This window comes from Jatropha curcas, chromosome 11 (assembly GCF_041381405.1).
Source record: "Jatropha curcas cultivar XTBG-Jc1 chromosome 11, XTBG_Jcur_1.0, whole genome shotgun sequence".
Taxonomy (NCBI): domain Eukaryota; kingdom Viridiplantae; phylum Streptophyta; class Magnoliopsida; order Malpighiales; family Euphorbiaceae; genus Jatropha; species Jatropha curcas.
The window spans coordinates 4,553,418-4,571,915 of NC_143161.1; the positions used below are offsets into that span (position 1 = coordinate 4,553,418).

The following is an 18,498-nucleotide window of genomic DNA, read 5'->3' on the forward strand; positions in this document are numbered from 1 at the left end:
AAATCCAATGCTATTTATAATTTTATTTTATGGATAATAATAACAAAACACCATCTATCATGTCAAATGTAATAAACAAACTTTAAATAGCAATGCAAAATGATATTAAATTCTCAATAGAGACGCCTACAGAGAGTAACACCGTCGCCAATAGAAACTTGCGAGATCTCTACACGTTGATCCCGAGACAGGTAGTCATTGAGTTCCTGTATAGCTTTTGTCCAGTCCCTGAAAGGCTCTGGAACTTCATTTTCTTCTTGAGCTACAAACCCATGCCATAAGGTGTTATCATAAGCAATTATCCCTCCAACCTTAACTAATTTCAACAACTGCTCATGGTAATTTTTGTAATTGTGCTTATCTGCATCTACAAATGCTATGTCAAATTCTTCTCTCTCATTTTCCTGTTGTGTAAGACCAAAAACAAAATAAATAAATTCCTAATATAGATGTAATTAGGCTAAAATTTTCTGGAGTATGCTTACGTACATTGTTTAGCATTTTGGTTAATACGGAAATAGCATCAGATTGAATGAAATTTATTTTGTGCTCGACGCCTGCCTTGCGGATGAATGGTGCTCCAACTTCATAAGCTTCTTTATCAATGTCTATAGCTGTTATCTGTTCACAAAATTTCTCAGCAGATCAAGGTTTTTTCACTAAAAGTAGAAAAAGAAAAGATAAAAGTAATAAGAGTATATAAATTACCCGGCCATCATGAGGCAAGGCAAGTGCAGTTGAAAGAAGAGAATAGCCAGTAAAAACACCGATCTCTATCGTCCTTTTGGCGTTCATAATCTTAACAAGCATTGATAGGAATTGCCCTTCATCAGCTGGTACTGACATTATGCTCCTGCAATCGGAATTTTCAAAAAAATTAGAAACTGTTCTAATATTTATGGAATATATGGAAATTAATTACTTACCTGTTTCCATATTTGTTCTCAGTAGCTTTTCGTAAATTCTTGAGTTCCTCGTGCTCTCTTGGATATGCACTTGTTTCATAGATATACTGTAACAAAATTTCTAAACTTTTAAAACATTAAAAAAACATAATTCGAGTTCTTAATATCTTTTTCTCTGTGGTGAGTATTAGTAATTAATTCCTTCGCAGAGATAAAAAAGAAGAAAAAGAAAAAAGAGAACCAATGGAAACACATATATAGTTCTCAAGGAGAGAAATTGCAGGGTTGAGAAATATATTATATACGAATGACCTTCTTCAGAGCTTCGCTCTGCAGGATTCCTTCAGGAGGTAAAACATTCGCCATGCCTCACTTTCTTCTTCTTCTCACTTTAACAAAAATGCAGGCAATTAATATATATTGGAATGTTCCTAATGATTTACTGAGTGGTGTGAAGCTTATGTGATATATTTATTGATAGTAGAGTGTTTTCCTAAAAGTCAGGTTTAAATCTCAACAAACATTTTCTTATTTTTTTTTCATTGGAATTTCATTTTTTTTTTCTGAAATATTATGATTATAATTTATTTAAACAGATAAAGTACTTATCTAATTTTTTTTATCGATAAATTTATATTTTTTTTATCTTTTCATAAATTTAAATTCAAATATAAAATTTCCGAAAACAAATTCAAATATAATTTAATTTTTTTTTTTTTTTTGAAAAGGCACTAACAATATTATTAATGAATCATCTCAGCAATTTAGAGAGAGATACAAATCTGAGTAGAGTTATAAGAATAAACTGTTATTTGTGGTTTTAAGGTTTAATCAAATAAATCATTTAAATTTTTAATAGGAAGTAAAAGTGACTAATTTTGTGTCTGTTGAGATACAACGAGATTTATGACATCATATATATATATTTTTTGATATTGTTCTTATTCTTTTTTTTTTTTTTTTTTTTGAAATGGTTGTTATTCAAATTTAAGCAATTAATAGAGGCAAAATTTACGTTTTTTTCAAAAAAATTAAAATTAAAATTTTAAATTTTAAATTTTAAATTGAGAAATTATTTTCTTTTTTTTAAAAAAAAAACAGTTTAGAACAAATCATTCTCACATTGTAAAATCTGCCAAGGAATCAAGAAGAAGAAAAAGAGTCAGTAAATGACAACGGCTAACTGAGAAAACTGAGAGATTGTTTCATTGTTTGCGAGAATACTTAGATTTTGAGAAAATTAAAATTCTACCAATATATATATATATATATATATATATAGGAAATTTCTACTAATATATGAATAAACATTTTAAATTTTAAACTTTTACTTACTCTTGAGCCAAAATCACATTAATTTAAAAAATTATTAAATAACTGCTTTTTAAATATTAAGAAAAAATAATAAGTAATCTAAAAGAAGAATAAATAATTTTTAAATAGCTGTAACGGCTTTGCTTAAAAATTTGAACTATTTTTTTTTTCTAAAAGAAAATTCACATAATATCTTTTTGCAGTTTCCTACTGATCCATGCACAAATACAAGTAGATAAAAAGCGTGCAGGATTCCTTGCAAATTGAACCTTTTCTTGAGAAATATTATTGTGAATCCTAGTGAAACAAATTGCTCTTATATTCATTGGTTAAGACGAAATAAAGCAGTTCTTTCAGCTGAAATTGTAGATGCTTTGAAATGCTTTGCCTATCGTTGAAATTATTAAATTTAAGAATAGAAATTTGCATACCAATTTTTCAGATTGGGCTTCGTTTCCCCTTATTGTTTATGACAGTTTGCATGGTCCAAATGGGAATTTGCATCCTGATCATGATTTGATTGGTTGCGTTACACCTTTGCCTGGTTTTTTCAAATTTAATGGAGATGGTTCAGCACTTGGTGAACTGGGTCCAAGTATGAATGGGTGTTTTGAAAAATTCATTAGGTGAAGTTTGTCTGCATTCTATAAAAAAGTTGAAATTTTGGATTCTAATGAAGTTGAGATTCTTGCCACTTTTGAAGCTATTCAAAATTTTGCTTCTTCTGTACTGGATGTTACATGAAAATAAGCGACTCTGGACATGGTAAAAAAGTTTTAATAAAATGGAAGCTCTCGATTATTTATAGTTATTTTTATTTCGTGTTTACTTAATTGTAAGTGAGTTTTTTAAAGTTATTTTACATCTCTTTTTCTTCTCCATGGAAAAGGAGAGGTTTCCAAGATCAAGTTGTATTGTTTTTGTCAGGTTTTTATTTAATATTTCCAGGCTAGTTATGGGTATATTAAGGAAGCCTATTGGCTTGGAATAATTTTTTCTGATTTTTTAAATTCTAATAAAATTTTGTTGCTGAAAAGAAAAAATGATAAAAAAGATAACCTCACGAGGACACGGAGACGGGATGGGTTCCCCAAATTTCAATTCAGCTTCTTCCAACTTCCATAAAAGCATGGGAGGTGTCGGTGGCTCCCCATTATTTGTGTTAGTATAATTATAAACTCACTCCCCTGAAAAGATAAATTTATCTCATATTGAAAATATATAAGATCACAAAACCTATATCATTTTATATAGGTAACCCTAATTCATATAAACTCAAATTATTGAATGAATTATTAATTGAATTTGATAAATTACCCTTAGGGCGCAAATTTAACAATTTATGTATATTTTAGCAAATTTTTTTGTCGAAATATTAAAATGAATAATTTTAATTCATACATAAGTTGCAGTCCACTAATAAATCCATAGAGCCAACACATGAATAATTGAAATCATCATAATATTTATATTTCAACCAAATTTTAGATTTGATATTACTACTATTAGAATATGTTTATAATTTGTGAAACCTATTTTAAATTAATTTTGCTGAATTTTTGAAGAATTTATTTAACTCATAGAGTCATTTTGAATCTGTATTCAATCTAATCGTTACATTCTCAATAAAACACCATCTATCATGTTTTACAGCTGCAACAGAGACAAAATCTATATATACGCCATGTAACTATGGTAGAAACATTCTCAATAGAGACGCCTACAGAGAGTAACACCGTCGCCAATAGAAACTTGCGAGATCTCTACACGTTGATCCCGACACAGGTACTCATTGAGTTCCTGTATAGCCTTTGTCCGGTGCCTGAAAGGCTCTGGAACTTCATTTGCTTCTTGAGCTACAAATCCATAACACAAGGTGTTATCGTAAGCAATTATTCCTCCAACCTTAACTAATTTCAACAATGGCTCATGGTAATTTTTGTAATTGTGCTTATCAGCATCTACAAATGCAATGTCAAATTCTTCTCTCTCCTTTTCCTGTTGTGTAAAAAAAAAAAAGAAAGAACAAAATAAATAAAATCCTAATATATATACAATTAGGCTAAAATTTTCTGGAAGTATGCTTACATTACTTAACATTTCGGTTAATACTGAAATAGCATCAGACTGAATGAAATTTATTTTGTGCTCGACGCCTGCCTTGCGGATGAATGGTACTCCAACTTCATAAGCTTCTTTATCAATGTCTATAGCTGTTATCTGTTCACAAATTTTCTCAGCAGATCAAGGTTTTTTCACTAAAAGTAGAAAAAGAAAAGATAAAAGGAAGAAGAGTATATAAATTACCCGGCCATCATGAGGCAAGGCAAGTGCAGTTGAAAGAAGAGAATAGCCAGTAAAAACACCGATCTCCATCGTCCTTTTGGCGTTCATAATCTTAACAAGCATTGATAGGAATTGCCCTTCATCAGCTGGTATTGAAATTTTGCTCCTGCAATTCATATTTTCAAAAAAATTAGAAAGTTTTCTAATATTTATGGAATATATGGAAATTAATTACTTACCTCTTTCCATATTTGTTCTCAGTAGCTTTTCGTAAATTCTTGAGTTCCTCGTGCTCTCTTGGATATGCACTTGTTTCATAGATATACTGTAACAAAATTTCTAAATTTTTAATACATTAAAAGGACATAATTCGAGTTCTTAATACATTTTTTCTCTGTGGTCAATATTAATAATCAATTCCTTCGTTGAGATAAAAAAGAAGAAAAAGAAAAAACAGAAATTGCAGTGTTGAGATATATATTAAATACAAATAACCTTCTGTAGAGCTTGGCTCTGGAGGATTCCTTTCGGAGGTAAAGCATTCGCCATGCCTGACTTGCTTCTTCTTCTCACTTTAACAAAAGTGCAGCAATATATATTTGAATGTTCATAATGATTTTTTGTGTGATGTGAAACATATGTTGGTTGCTCGTGAGATATTTATTGACAGTTGAGTTATACCAAGCAGCTTTACGCCAAACGCCAAAATTAGTGAGTTATACAAACAGAGCCTCATGGGGACATGGGTTTGACGGAGTGGGTTCTCCAAATGTCAATTCAGCCTTTTTCCAACTACCAAACAAGCATTGCCAGCGGCCGCAGAGCTAAAAATATCTACCGGTCAGATCATTTTATTTAATTTGATTTTTTAGTGGTTAATTAGATTAAAAATTTTAAAAGTTTTTCACTTAATATATATATATATATATATAAAATTTTTTTTATCAATTTAATCACGTTTTATAAATATTTTTTAAAAAATTGAGTGAGATCAACTAACCCTACTTCACATAGCGGGGTGCTGTCCTGATGGGGAGGTGTTGGCTGGCTTCTCATCATTTGTTAGGCTGCATTCGACAAAAACTTTTTAAAACTCCATTCGGTAATAACATTTGAGGGAGAGTTTAGAATTTTGAATGTGTCAAAACACTATTTTTATAAATTATATCATTCAGTTGTTAGTGAATAATATATCTTTATTGAAATATTAATACATGTAAGAGTTTCCATTTTTTTATTAAATTTTTTTGACAATTATGTCCTTAATTAACTCATATTATCCTTATCCTTAATTAACTTATATTATCCTTATATTAACATTAGTTTAAAGTGTTTTGCTATATAACACTACAAATCTGCAATTAAGTTAAAAAATTACATTATTTTACACAAAAATTTAAACAAAATAATTTAATAATGAATTAACAGAGAAATACGTGAGGGAATTGTATTATCATTTTAAAGTGATAATGATTTCAATTTATCTAATTGGACTATACATAAATTGACATTTTTTTTTTATAATGAGTCAACTACTGTATTCATAAGTTAAAATTCAAACTTAATATTTAAATGTCTCTTTTTATCATTTTAAATTCAATATCTAATTAAATAACTATTTTTACCGAATACTTTTACTCTAAACAGTTATATAAACAACTAATATCCAACAGCTAACAGTTTTTAAAACAGTTAACAGCTCGTAAGACCGCTAACAACTATTAAAGTATTGTCGAACAAGCTCTAAGTAGCTTATTAAAATATTAAACCCTATTTTTTATAGTTTTTGGTAACATACGTTTAAATTAGCTTTTAAAGATTAAAACAACGTTTTATACAAAAATTAACTCATATAATATGTTATGAAAAGTTGCTCAAACAGTTAATATGTAAACACTACTAAAATGGCTAAAGAGCTATCAAAACAACTAAACAGTTACCAAAACAATTAATTAACTCATAAATTTTTAGAATTTATTTTTTTTATTTATATTGTTTATGATTTATTTAATTAACTCATAGATTCACGTTGAAACTGTATTCAATCTAACGCTTACGTATTCAACCAAAGCAAATATTCGACCCAAATGCAACCCTCTAATGATTTTATTTTATGGATGATAGTAATAAAACACCAGTATCTATCATTCTCAATAGAGACGCCTGCATAGAGTAACACCATCACCAATAGAAACTTGTGAGATCTCTACACGTTGATCCTGAGACAGGTAGTCGTTCACTTCTAGTATAGCGTTTCTTGCGTCCCTGAAAGGCTCTGGAACTGTATTTTCTTCTTCAACTACAAGTCCGAACAATAAGGTGTTATCATAAGCAATTATTCCTCCAACCTTAACTAATTTCAACAATTGCTCATGGTAATTTTTGTAATTTTCTTTGTCAGCATCTACAAATGCAATGTCATATTCTTCTTTCTCGTTCTGCTGTTGTATTCAAAAAAAAAAAAAAAAAAAAAAAAAAAAAAAAACATCAAATCAAATAAAACCTAATATAAATATATATAGTTAAGCTGAAATTTTAATACTTATGTTATTTACCATTTTGGTTAATGCTGAAATAGCATTAGATTGAATGAATTTGATTTTGTGCTCGACGCCTGCCTTGCGAATGAATGGTAATCCAAATTCATAAGCTTCTTGATTAATGTCTATTGCTGTTATCTGTTCACAAAATTTCTCAGCAGACCAAGATTACTTTTTCATTAGAGAGAGAGAGAGAGAGAGAGAGAGAGAGAGAGCATGCTTAAATTCTTGAATTCTTTAGAAAAAAAAAGTTGCATCCCGAAAAATACTTACCGGAGAGGCAGCTACCAACCCTAAAACAAAATTATTCTCGTTCTAAAAAATAATGCGGAGAAATTGAAGGGGTCGAAAGAGTATATATTATAATTACCTGGCCATCATGAGGCAAGGCAAGGGCAGTGGAAAGAAGAGAATAACCAGAAAAAACACCAATCTCTAGTGTCCTTTTAGCGTTCATTATCTTCACAAGCATTGATAAGAATTGACCTTCATCAGCTGGTACTGCCATCATGCTCCTGCAATTCAAATTTCAAACATTTATAAAATTTTCTAATATTTATTGTGTATATATACATATTAATTACTCACAGGTTTCCATATTTGTTTTCTGTAGCTTCTCGCAAATTCTTGAGTTGCTCATGCTCTCTGGGATATACACTAGTTTCATAGATATACTGTAACAAAAATTTTTAAATTTTGAATACATTATACAGATAGATATAACACAATCTTCTCCAAAAAACAATATTTAAAAAACCTTCATTAGAGCTTCACTCTGTAGGATTTCTTTAGGAGGTAAAATGGGCACCATGCTAACTACTACAGTAGTACTACTACTTTTTAACTTCAACAAAAATGCAGTAATATATTGGAAAGCTCCTACAAATTTATGGGTGTGAAAGCATATTTTCGATTGATGGGGACAAGACTTGCTTAAAAGGTAGGTTAGTTTAAACCTCAAAAATCATTTTTCTTTAAAAGAGTTGAGTTTCAAAAGAATTAAACATTCTATTAATAATATTTTCAAAAAAAAAATTCTAATAATAATAATAATATATGAAAAGAGTATATCTTCATTTTTTTAATAATTAATACATTTAAATCACATTAATATAAAAATAATTGAATAATTTATTTTTTAAAATTTTAAAGATTTTTTTTAAGTATTGGAGAAGAGATTCAAACCTGGATCTATTGTCAGATCGTAAATATATTTATCACTAAACTACGTCTTAATGTGCAAAAAAAAATTTTTGTTTTGTAAGAACCTAGAATAGTTAATCACCTCTGACGTTACACGTAAAGCTTTTGAGCTCTCTTGCAAGTAACAATAAAATAAAGGTATCATGAAACTTCCTCGTAAAAAATCTCAATAAAAAAATTAACGTACTAATTAAATATTATATCTATAAAATTATTTTATTGAGAATTTGATAATTATAAAAGTAGATTGCTTTAACACTAAATGAAAATTTAAAAAAATATAAAAATTATTATTTCAAAATTATATTAACCACGCATCAAATTAATATTCTATTTGAAAAGACCGTTGTTAATTGAAAAGTTGTATAATATTATAAAATCCCTAATTTTATAAGCATAATAATTTCCCTTGAAATTTTAGGTGCCATAAATTTTTTTTCAAACAATAGAGGGAGAAATTTATATTACATGTTGTCAAAATTCAAAGGCAATGATGTATGTATATGGTTAATCATCACTTTATCATAAAATGGAGAATAAAAGAATCATATATATAACATATTACACAGTAATACTTTTATTAAAAAATTAAAAAAATAGTAAAATAAAAATAAAAATGAGGAGAACAACATATTATTTTTAAGTAAAAGTATCATCCCATTATTCTGCAACAAGTAACATTTAAAATTTTGACCAGAATTAAAATATTATTTTTATTAATTATAATATTCAGTAATATAATATTTATAATAATAAATTAGACGTATATAGCAATTAATTGAACTTTTTTAAATTATTTTATATTTAATAGTTAATTAAATAATTATTTTTATTAAATATTCTTATTTTAAACTATTTTGTATAAATAATTAACTACAAATAACTAATATTTAATATAATTAACAGCTAAAAAAACAATTAAGTGATAACTAATTGAATAGCCAACAACAATAACTAATATCAATTAACACGTCATGGTTTTATACGGTAATTATGGAAAAGTAAAGTTTATCACTTTTCATAATACTAATTATTTATAATAAGTAAGGTGGTCTGTCTCTATCGCTACAAGAAAAAAAGATAAGGCTCCATCAACAAAATAACAAAAGAACGTCAAATGAGAGGAAAGAAAAATGCCAAACGAAAGGTTGTTGGAAAGCTACTCTTTTATTGATTTTTTTTATATTTCATCAGAAGTTTTTAGATTACAATAACGAAGTTATTGGTCTAACTATGAATGATTAATGCACGAAAATATCAATTTCGTTAACGATAGGTGGTTGGATAAGAAAAGGTGGATAACATGTCTGTAAGCTTCGTCTATGACATTAAGGCCTTGTTGACAATAATTTTTTAATTAGCTTTCAATATTTTTATCGGTTAAAACGCTAAAAATAGTGTTCAATAACATAATATTTAAATTAATTTTTAGAAGTTAAGATAATGTTTTATTAAAAATTAACCCATATAATATTTAGCTTTTTTCATTTTATAAAAACTATTTAAATGACTAACAACTGAACACTGTTATAACAACTATCAAAACAACAAATTTTACCGAATAGATCCTAAGTTTTAAAATGGATCAAATGTAAAAGCTACTAATTGAGAATCAGAAAAACTTAAACCAATAGAATTGGTTTAAATGAAAATCACTCAAGTCATTTAAGTAAGAAGTCTAAGGCTGTATTTGACAAAAAGTTTTTTAGGTAACTTTTAGCGTTTTGTCTGGTTAAAATGTTACTATTTAAAAAATTTTTCAGTAACATAATGTTTGGATTAGACTTTAGAAGTTATGGTAGCGTTTTGTGAAAATTTAACTCATGGCGTTTCATTAAAAAAAATACAAAAACAGCTAACAGCTAAACGCTACTAAAACAGCTAATAAATAACAAAACAGCTAAACGCTACTAAAACAGTTGATAGATAACAAAATAGTTAATTTTGTCGAACAAACTCTAAGTGCTCCTTCATGAAGAAAATTTTCATTGTGACAAAGTAATTTAATTAACAATAAAGGTTGAATTTTCTACACCTAAAATTTTCTACACCTAACTATGTATATTGCTTCTATGTTTTTGTACGCCTTAATGAAGGAAAACCTTCTCTTTTTTATAGGAGAAGGGGACGCGGTGGACGCGCGTTAATCACGCGTCTACTTCTCTTTTTTTTTTTTCTTTTCAAATGTGTGTGGGTCTTATATGTTGGAGGGACCCTACAACAACATTAAGGAAGTCTATTGGCTCGAGATAATTTTTCCTGATTTTTGTAATTCTAAATAAAATTTTGTTGCTGAAAAGAAAAAATGATAAAAAAGATAACCTCACAAAGATATGGAGACGGGCGTGGGTTCCCCAAATTTCAACTCAGCTTCTTCCAACTTCCATAAAAGCATGGGAGGTCTCGGTGGCTCCCTATTATTTGTGTTAGTACAATTATATACTCCCTCCCCTAAAAAGATAAATTTATCTCATATTGAAAATATATAAGATCACAAAACCTATATCATTTTATATAGGTAAGCCTAATTCATATAAACTCAAATTATCGAATGAATTATTAATTGAATTTGATAAATTACCCTTAGGGCGCAAATTTAACAATTTATGTATATTTTAGCAAATTTTTTTGTCGAAATATTAAAATGAATAATTTTAATTCATACATAAGTTGCGGTCCACTAATAAATTCATAGAGCCAACACATGAATAATTGAAATCATTATAATATTTATATTTCAACCAAATTTTAGCTTTGATATTACTACTATTAGAATATGTTTATAATTTGTGAAACCTATTTTAAATTAATTTTGCTGAATTTTTGAAGAATTTATTTAACTCATTGAGTCATTTTGAATCTGTATTCAATCTAATCGTTACATTCTCAATAAAACACCATCTATCATGTTCTACAGCTGCAACAGAGACAAACTCTATATATACGCCATGTAACTATGGTAGAAACATTCTCAATAGAGACGCCTACAGAGAGTAACACCGTCGCCAATAGAAACTTGCGAGATCTCTACACGTTGATCCCGAGACAGGTACTCATTGAGTTCCTGTGTAGCCTTTGTCAGGGGCCTGAAAGGCTCTGGAACTTCATTTTCTTCTTGAGCTACGAATCCAAACCACAAGGTGTTATCGTAAGCAATTATTCCTCCAACCTTAACTAATTTCAACAATGGCTCATGGTAATTTTTGTAATTGTGCTTATCAGCATCGACAAATGCAATGTCAAATTCTTCTCTCTCCTTTTCCTGTTGTGTTAAAAAAAAAAGAAAGAACAAAATAAATAAAATCTTAATATATATACAATTAGGCTAAAATTTTCTGGAATTATGCTTACATTACTTAACATTTCGGTTAATACTGAAATAGCATCAGACTGAATGAAATTTATTTTGTGCTCGACGCCTGCCTTGCGGATGAATGGTACTCCAACTTCATAAGCTTCTTTATCAATGTCTATAGCTGTTATCTGTTCACAAATTTTCTCAGCAGATCAAGGTTTTTTCACTAAAAGTAGAAAAAGAAAAGATAAAAGGAAGAAGAGTATATAAATTACCCGGCCATCATGAGGCAAGGCAAGTGCAGTTGAAAGAAGAGAATAGCCAGTAAAAACACCGATCTCTATCGTCCTTTTGGCGTTCATAATCTTAACAAGCATTGATAGGAATTGCCCTTCATCAGCTGGTATTGACATTTGGCTCCTGCAATTCATATTTTCAAAAAAATTAGAAAGTTTTCTAATATTTATGGAATATATAGAAATTAATTACTTACCTCTTTCCATATTTGTTCTCAGTAGCTTTTCGTAAATTCTTGAGTTCCTCGTGCTCTCTTGGATATGCACTTGTTTCATAGATATACTGTAACAAAATTTCTAAATTTTTAATACATTAAAAGGACATAATTCGAGTTCTTAATACATTTTTTCTCTGTGGTCAATATTAATAATCAATTCCTTCGTTGAGATAAAAAAAAAGAAAAAGAAAAAACAGAAATTGCAGTGTTGAGATATATATTAAACACAAATAACCTTCTGTAGAGCTTGGCTCTGGAGGATTCCTTTCGGAGGTAAAGCATTCGCCATGCCTGACTTGCTTCTTCTTCTCACTTTAACAAAAATGCAGCAATATATATTTGAATGTTCATAATGATTTTTGGTGTGATGTGAAACATATGTTGGTTGCTCGTGAGATATTTATTGACAGTTGAGTTATACCAAGCAGCTTTACGCCAAACGCCAAAATTAGTGAGTTATACAAACAGAGCCTCATGGGGACATGGGTTTGACGGAGTGGGTTCCTTTTTCCAACTACCAAAAAAGCATTGCCAGCGGCCGCAGAGCTAAAAATATCTACCGGTCAGATCATTTTATTTAATTTGATTTTTTAGCGGTTAATTAGATTAAAAATTTTAAAAGTTTTTCACTTAATATATATAATTTTTTTTATCAATTTAATCACGTTTTATAAACATTTTTTAAAAAATTGAGTGAGATCAACTAACCATACTTCACATAGGGGGGTTCGACAAAAAATTTTTAAAGCTCTGTTTGGTAATAACATTTGAGGGAGTGTTTTATAAGCATAATAATTTCATTTGGGTAATAACATTTATTATAGAATCCCTAATTTTATAAGCATAATAATTTCGCTTGAAATTTTAGATGCCATAAAATTTTTTCCAAACAATAGAGGGAGAAATTTATATATTTAGCTCTCCTCTATCCCTTCTCACCATTGCATTATATTTATATTACATGTTGTCAAAATTCAAAGGCAATGATGTATGTATATGGTTCATCATCACTTTATCATAAAATGGAGAATAAAAGAATCATATATATAACATATTACACAGTAATACTTTTATTAAAAAATTAAAAAAATAGTAAAATAAAAATAAAAATGAGGAGAACAACATATTATTTTTAAGTAAAAGTATCATCCCATTATTCTGCAACAAGTAACATTTAAAATTTTGATCAGAATTAAAATATTATTTTTATTAATTATAATATTCAGTAATATAATATTTATAATAACAAATTAGATGTATATAGCAATTAATTGAACTTTTTTAAATTATTTTATATTTAATAGCTAATTAAAAAATTATTTTTATTAAATATTCTTATTTTAAACTATTTTGTATAAATAATTAACTACAAATAACTAATATTTAATATAATTAACAGCTAAAAAAAACAATTTAAGTGATAACTAATTGAATAGCCAACAACAATAACTAATATCAATTAACACGTCATGGTTTTATACGGTAATTATGGAAAAGTAAAGTTTATTACTTTTCATAATACTAATTATTTATAATAAGTAAGGTGGTCTGTCTCTATCGCTACAAGAAAAAAAGATAAGGCTCCATCAACAAAATAACAAAAGAACGTCAAATGAGAGGAAAGAAAAATGCCAAACGAAAGGTTGTTGAAAAGCTACTCTTTTATTGATTTTTTTTCTATTTCATCAGAAGTTTTTAGACTACATTAACGAAGTTATTGGTCTAACTATGAATGATTCATGCAGGAAAATATCAATTTCGTTAACGATAGGTGGTTGGATAAGAAAAGGTGGATAACATCTTCACGTAAGCTTCATCTATGACATTAACACTGTTTTTAATTAGCTTTTAATATTTTTACCCGTTAAAATATTAAAGACGGTGTTCAATAATATAATATTTCAACTAGTTTTTAGAAGTTAAAGATAATGTTTTATTAAAAGTTAACCTATATAACATTTAACTTTTAGCATTTTATGAAAACTATCTAAACAGCTAACAACTGAACACTGTTATAACAACTATCAAAACAACTAATTTTGCCGAACAAACTCTAAAGTTTTAAAATGGAGCAAATGTAAAAGCTACTAATTGCGAATCAGAAAAACTTAAACCAATAGGAATTGGTTTGAATGAAAATCACTCTAAGTCATTTATTTTGAAGTCTAAGGCCGTGTTCGACAATAATTTTTTAAGTAGTTTTTAGCGTTTTATCCGGTTAAAATGTTACTATTTAAAAAATTTTTCAGTAACATAATGTTTGGACTAGACTTTAGAAGTTATGGTAGCATTTTGTGAAAATTTAACTCGTGGCGTTTCATGAAAAAAATATTAAAACAGCTAACAGCTAAACGCTACTAAAACAGCTGATAAATAACAAAATAGCTAAACGCTACTAAAACAGCTGATAGATAACAAATAGTTAATTTTGCCGAACAGACTCTAAGTGCTCCTTCATGAAGAAAATTTTCATTGTGACAAAGTAATTTAATTAACAATAAAGGTTGAATTTTCAAACCAGCATTCAAAAGGTAATATATTTTTTTTGAATACTAAGGTATGAAGATGCAATTTTTGATTCATTTCAAAAAAGAATTTAATTTATTATGTAAATGAGTCTAAAATTACCTTTAAGTCCCTTACCACTCAATTTTAAAAAAAAAAAATTACAAAATTAAATGTGCAAGTACATCTGGATGTTCTTATAATATTTCATAGGCCAAAGCCCATCTCATCTAATCCTATAATTCTTGGGGCTGACCTTTTAACTTTCTGCGCATGGCTTTTCGTAGAGTTCCTGCTGCTATCTACAGTATTGGGCCAATACACTTTTCAGCCCATCTTCAATTATAAACACCAATCCTGTTGTTTTTTTTTTTTTATTTTGGAGACATGCTCGGATTTTCCAATAATAATTACATAATTCTTTCCATTAATATTTTTCTTAGAAATATAAATTCATAAATGATTATAAATTTATTTATTTTATTTTTTATATGAAGGGAAGTCACGTATTACTCTCTTTTTAATATATTTTTTGACCACGAAAATTATTAAAAAAAAGGAAAAGTTAATGATCAATATCACCACATGATCCTAAACTAAAAGGAAAAAAATGTAATTCACCCTAAAAAAACAGTATCGTCTTAAATATCTCACCGAACGAATCGCAAAAAACCTAACCGCAGAGTCTCAAAATATCTTTGCTTCCACATTCCAAATTTGTCTACGCGGTTCAAAACCGAAAGCCAATGGACGCTGTCGTCCGTACAATTCCTCAAATTCCTCTTATACCCTTCTTTTTAATTTTTCTCCGGCTCCTGCATTTCTTGCGAAGTCTACGGAGACTTAACAAACTGTTCTAAAACACCGTTTTTGGTTCCATTCTGGTTCAGAAAATCGTTTTGTTTGTGGGTTTTGTGACGATTGTTAATCAATGGTGAAATCTGGAGATGATGGGTCTCCATCAGTCGCGCCTTTCCTTAAAAAATGCTATGAAATGGTAGATGATGAGTCGACAAATTCGATAATTTCATGGAGCCAAAATAGCGACACTTCTTTCGTTATATGGGATATGACTGAGTTTTCAGTTCAATTGCTGCCTAAATACTTCAAGCACAGTAATTCTTCTAGCTTTATCAGGCAGCTTAACATCTATGTGAGTTTTCTTTTTTTCTTTTTCTTTTTTTCATTAATATCCTCCTGTTTGCTTTAATGGGTAGACTTTGTTTTGTTTGATTCTAAGTTTGTTTGGTGTTTTCTAGCTTGTGGTCTTTTGTTGATTGTTGGGGGTTTCAATTGATTGCTATTTGTGTGTTCTAAATTTCGTTAGTTAAGCCCTTGTCTGTCAAAATTGTACTGTGATGTAGAAAATTGGCATCATCTTGATACGTGTTTGTATGCACTCTCTGTTTCTAACATGGAAACATCTATTATCCAAGGCATTGAATGAATCAAATTTATACTCTAACTAGAGTATTATTATGAAATGTGTTAATAATCCAGCAATTTGGTGTTGAGTAGTATTATTTTATCCTTGAAATGCTAAATGCAGAGTAAAGACCGAATTCCCATACCCAAGGAATGGTATCTAGCTTGACTAGCTTCTCTTCTATGTTGCATTTTAATAATGTGGAAGATGTACTTGTATCCATTAAGAATTTATGCATGGGTTGCAATTCCCGATTGTATTGTTTGTAAGTAGACATTGTATTTTAATTGTTATTTAGAGCTGGCGCGGTTCATGAATTTTGTTAACAGCAACTACTTCAGCAATTGGGATAATCTTTATAGCTCATTTCCCTTCAATATTGTTGAGAGGAACCACTTGGGATGTACTTTTCTAACTAATCAAACACCCATGTCCCAAGGAATGAATATTTTGGGATTTCTTTTTTGTGGCTTCTTTCAAGAAAGGTTATTGCCTTAAGAATTTTATATATTATGCTTATTGTTTGATACATTGCTTGTGGTGTGAGCCAACTGATTTTAATTGGTTTTGTCTCCTTTTTCCTTTTATTTATTTCTGTTTCTAGTCCTAAGAAAAACCAGAGGCAAACATGTGTATAGCTAATTCATCTTTGGCTAGAATTGTGATGCAGTTATGTTGTCTATCATATCTTGCAGATCCATCTATTTTGGTGGCTCTTTACTAGTACTAAGACTGATGTTGTTTCATTTGTCATTTATATATTTCTCTTTTTCTTAGTTCATTAAGCATTTGGTGGCAAAATATATATGCATGCGTAGAACGAGAATATCCTTATTGAACCTCTCAGATTTCATTCTCTTTTTTAATTTCACCTATAAATGTATTGTCTCCTATTCAACCACCCTTTTTCCTTACGTCTTTTCTTTTTCATTCTTCTTGCTACTCTGGTCCATCTAATTTTACTAGGTTGCAGGGTTTAATGGTTTCATTGTTTATTTACTCAGTTTTAGGGACTACCTTGAGTGGTAGGAGGGTGAGATGTAATTGGGAGGTTCTTGATTCTTGGTCCATGTATAGGATACTTAAGAATTCTTCTACAGATGTATAACATTAAAAATATTTCAGGGCTTCAGAAAAATTGATGCAGATCGTTGGGAATTTGCTAATGATGGATTTGTCAGAGGTCAAAAACATTTGTTAAAGAATATCTGCAGAAGAAAAAATTCTCAAAGCACAAACAATATAAAATTGTTACAGCAGCAGGACAACTCGATTGAGCCTTGTGACAAAATTGAAAATGATGGGCTGTGGAAGGAAATTGAGAAATTGAAGACTGACAGAAATTCATTAATGCAGGAATTAGTTAAACTTAGGCAGCACCAGGAAAATGCAAGCAATAAGCTACTCCTCTTGAGAGATCGTGTTCAAGGAATGGAAAAAAATCAGCAGCAGATGCTGTCATTTTTAGTTATGGTCATGCAAAGTCCAGGATTTTTGGTTCAGCTGCTACACCCAAAAGAAAATAACTGGCGGATGGCTGAACCAGGAACTATAATAGAGCAAGGTGCAGATGAAGGACAATTAGCTGCTTCTGATGGTATGATAATACGATACCAGCCGCCACAAGTGGAGGAGATGCCTACACCAATGGTTTCAGAAATACCACAAGCATCTAACCCTTTACCCGATATGAGAAAAGATTCTTTCTTGAGCCCAGATTTTGTGAAATTGCTTATGGAAGAAAATTTATCTTTTGAAAATCATGCTCCACTTGCTCTACCAGAATTGCCAGACGATAGTGCATGGGAACAGTTTCTTTTAGCCACTCCTTTCTTACGGAATATTGATGATACCAAACATGATGGTGAAGGGCTTATTGATGCTGAAGATGAAACTGAGGCAGAACCATGTCGAACTCAGGTTGACCAGTTGGATGGGAATCGTTTAGAGAAGTCTGAGAACATGGAAATCAATAACTGAGCAAATGGCTCTTTTGGCGGCAGAAACCAACCTAAAAAATGGATTACAGTAGAAAAGCTCCTAAAAATTGTTATGAAGATACTTTTGGCTGTGTCCCTGGGGCGTATGAATTTTTTTCAAAGCGATGTAAGTTGTTTCTTTTTTATTCTTCTCTATCTCTCAGCCTGTCAAAGAACATTGAAAATTCCTTTGATAGTTTATCTATCTACATCATTTTGTTGATTCTGATAAAGTTAAATTTACATATGCTGATTATTGTTTTTATGCATTTGTCTCATTGGCAGATGTTTGGTTTACTGACACGGTCTTTCTCAACACTTGCTGGGAAGAATCGCAGGAAAACATTCTGTTTCATGAAAATGAAAATTTTGTTCCTGTTGACATGTATAGGAATCTGTAGTTGATAGTGCTATGTGGAAAAAGATTTATGTGCCACGAACATCAACTCTCTCTCTCTCTATTATGCAATACTTAATATTCTCTCCGATCATGTTTGCCATTGTTGAGCTTTCCAAGAGATGAGAATGTGG

General features: G+C 29.6%; 5 protein-coding genes across 6 annotated transcripts; 1 reads left to right on the top strand and 4 right to left on the bottom strand.

Annotated features, from left to right (window-relative positions):
• On the bottom strand, positions 1-1,386 carry LOC105634145 (putative caffeoyl-CoA O-methyltransferase At1g67980). The gene is made up of 5 exons (XM_089716476.1): positions 1,218-1,386; positions 927-1,012; positions 709-853; positions 490-621; positions 1-404 (listed from the first exon to the last, which is right to left on the bottom strand). The coding sequence occupies exons 1-5, from the start codon at positions 1,269-1,271 to the stop codon at positions 114-116; spliced, it is 708 nt and encodes a 235-aa protein (XP_089572602.1). The 5' UTR covers positions 1,272-1,386; the 3' UTR covers positions 1-113.
• A 2,400-nt stretch (positions 1,387-3,786) lies between these two features.
• Positions 3,787-5,159, bottom strand: LOC105634143 (caffeoyl-CoA O-methyltransferase). Its single transcript, XM_089716125.1, has 5 exons — positions 5,001-5,159; positions 4,745-4,830; positions 4,527-4,671; positions 4,308-4,439; positions 3,787-4,217 (listed from the first exon to the last, which is right to left on the bottom strand). The coding sequence occupies exons 1-5, from the start codon at positions 5,052-5,054 to the stop codon at positions 3,927-3,929; spliced, it is 708 nt and encodes a 235-aa protein (XP_089572251.1). The 5' UTR covers positions 5,055-5,159; the 3' UTR covers positions 3,787-3,926.
• Positions 5,160-6,582: 1,423 nt separating this feature from the next.
• LOC105634146 (caffeoyl-CoA O-methyltransferase) lies at positions 6,583-7,961 on the bottom strand. Of its 2 annotated transcripts, XM_012216952.4 has the most exons (5): positions 7,803-7,961; positions 7,634-7,719; positions 7,416-7,560; positions 7,061-7,183; positions 6,583-6,946 (listed from the first exon to the last, which is right to left on the bottom strand). In XM_012216952.4, the coding sequence occupies exons 1-5, from the start codon at positions 7,854-7,856 to the stop codon at positions 6,656-6,658; spliced, it is 699 nt and encodes a 232-aa protein (XP_012072342.1). In that variant the 5' UTR covers positions 7,857-7,961; the 3' UTR covers positions 6,583-6,655. The 2 variants fall into 2 exon arrangements, with proteins under 2 accessions (XP_012072342.1, XP_089572252.1); XM_089716126.1 differs by lacking the exons at positions 7,634-7,719; positions 7,803-7,961 and having other exon boundaries at positions 6,583-6,943; positions 7,416-7,576.
• Positions 7,962-11,058: 3,097 nt separating this feature from the next.
• LOC105634147 (caffeoyl-CoA O-methyltransferase) lies at positions 11,059-12,463 on the bottom strand. Its single transcript, XM_089716127.1, has 5 exons — positions 12,293-12,463; positions 12,037-12,122; positions 11,819-11,963; positions 11,600-11,731; positions 11,059-11,510 (listed from the first exon to the last, which is right to left on the bottom strand). Exons 1-5 carry the CDS (start codon positions 12,344-12,346, stop codon positions 11,220-11,222), a joined length of 708 nt encoding a protein of 235 aa, XP_089572253.1. The 5' UTR covers positions 12,347-12,463; the 3' UTR covers positions 11,059-11,219.
• Positions 12,464-15,326: 2,863 nt separating this feature from the next.
• Positions 15,327-18,093, top strand: HSFA8 (heat shock transcription factor A8). The gene is given in 3 exon segments (XM_020679366.3): positions 15,327-15,715; positions 17,114-17,959; positions 17,961-18,093. Coding segments are annotated over 3 exon segments (1,128 nt in total). The 5' UTR covers positions 15,327-15,493; the 3' UTR covers positions 18,021-18,093.
• Positions 18,094-18,498: the final 405 nt, after the last annotated feature.

Excerpts from the sequence above, each read along its gene's own strand:
- LOC105634145 (XM_089716476.1), bottom strand. The coding sequence starts at position 1,271 with ATGGCGAATGTTTTACCTCCTGAAGGAATCCTGCAGAGCGAAGCTCTG. Across the intron at positions 1,013-1,217 it reads AGAGCGAAGCTCTGAAGAAG|TATATCTATGAAACAAGTGC; the intron begins GTCATTCGTATA and ends ATTTTGTTACAG. Across the intron at positions 405-489 it reads TAACCAAAATGCTAAACAAT|GAAAATGAGAGAGAAGAATT; the intron begins GTACGTAAGCAT and ends CTTACACAACAG.
- LOC105634143 (XM_089716125.1), bottom strand. The coding sequence starts at position 5,054 with ATGGCGAATGCTTTACCTCCGAAAGGAATCCTCCAGAGCCAAGCTCTA. Across the intron at positions 4,672-4,744 it reads GAGAACAAATATGGAAAGAG|GAGCAAAATTTCAATACCAG; the intron begins GTAAGTAATTAA and ends TATGAATTGCAG. Across the intron at positions 4,218-4,307 it reads TAACCGAAATGTTAAGTAAT|GAAAAGGAGAGAGAAGAATT; the intron begins GTAAGCATACTT and ends TTTACACAACAG.
- LOC105634146 (XM_012216952.4), bottom strand. The coding sequence starts at position 7,856 with ATGGTGCCCATTTTACCTCCTAAAGAAATCCTACAGAGTGAAGCTCTA. Across the intron at positions 7,720-7,802 it reads AGAGTGAAGCTCTAATGAAG|TATATCTATGAAACTAGTGT; the intron begins GTTTTTTAAATA and ends TTTTTGTTACAG. Across the intron at positions 7,561-7,633 it reads GAAAACAAATATGGAAACCT|GAGCATGATGGCAGTACCAG; the intron begins GTGAGTAATTAA and ends TTTGAATTGCAG.
- LOC105634147 (XM_089716127.1), bottom strand. The coding sequence starts at position 12,346 with ATGGCGAATGCTTTACCTCCGAAAGGAATCCTCCAGAGCCAAGCTCTA. Across the intron at positions 12,123-12,292 it reads AGAGCCAAGCTCTACAGAAG|TATATCTATGAAACAAGTGC; the intron begins GTTATTTGTGTT and ends ATTTTGTTACAG. Across the intron at positions 11,511-11,599 it reads TAACCGAAATGTTAAGTAAT|GAAAAGGAGAGAGAAGAATT; the intron begins GTAAGCATAATT and ends TTAACACAACAG.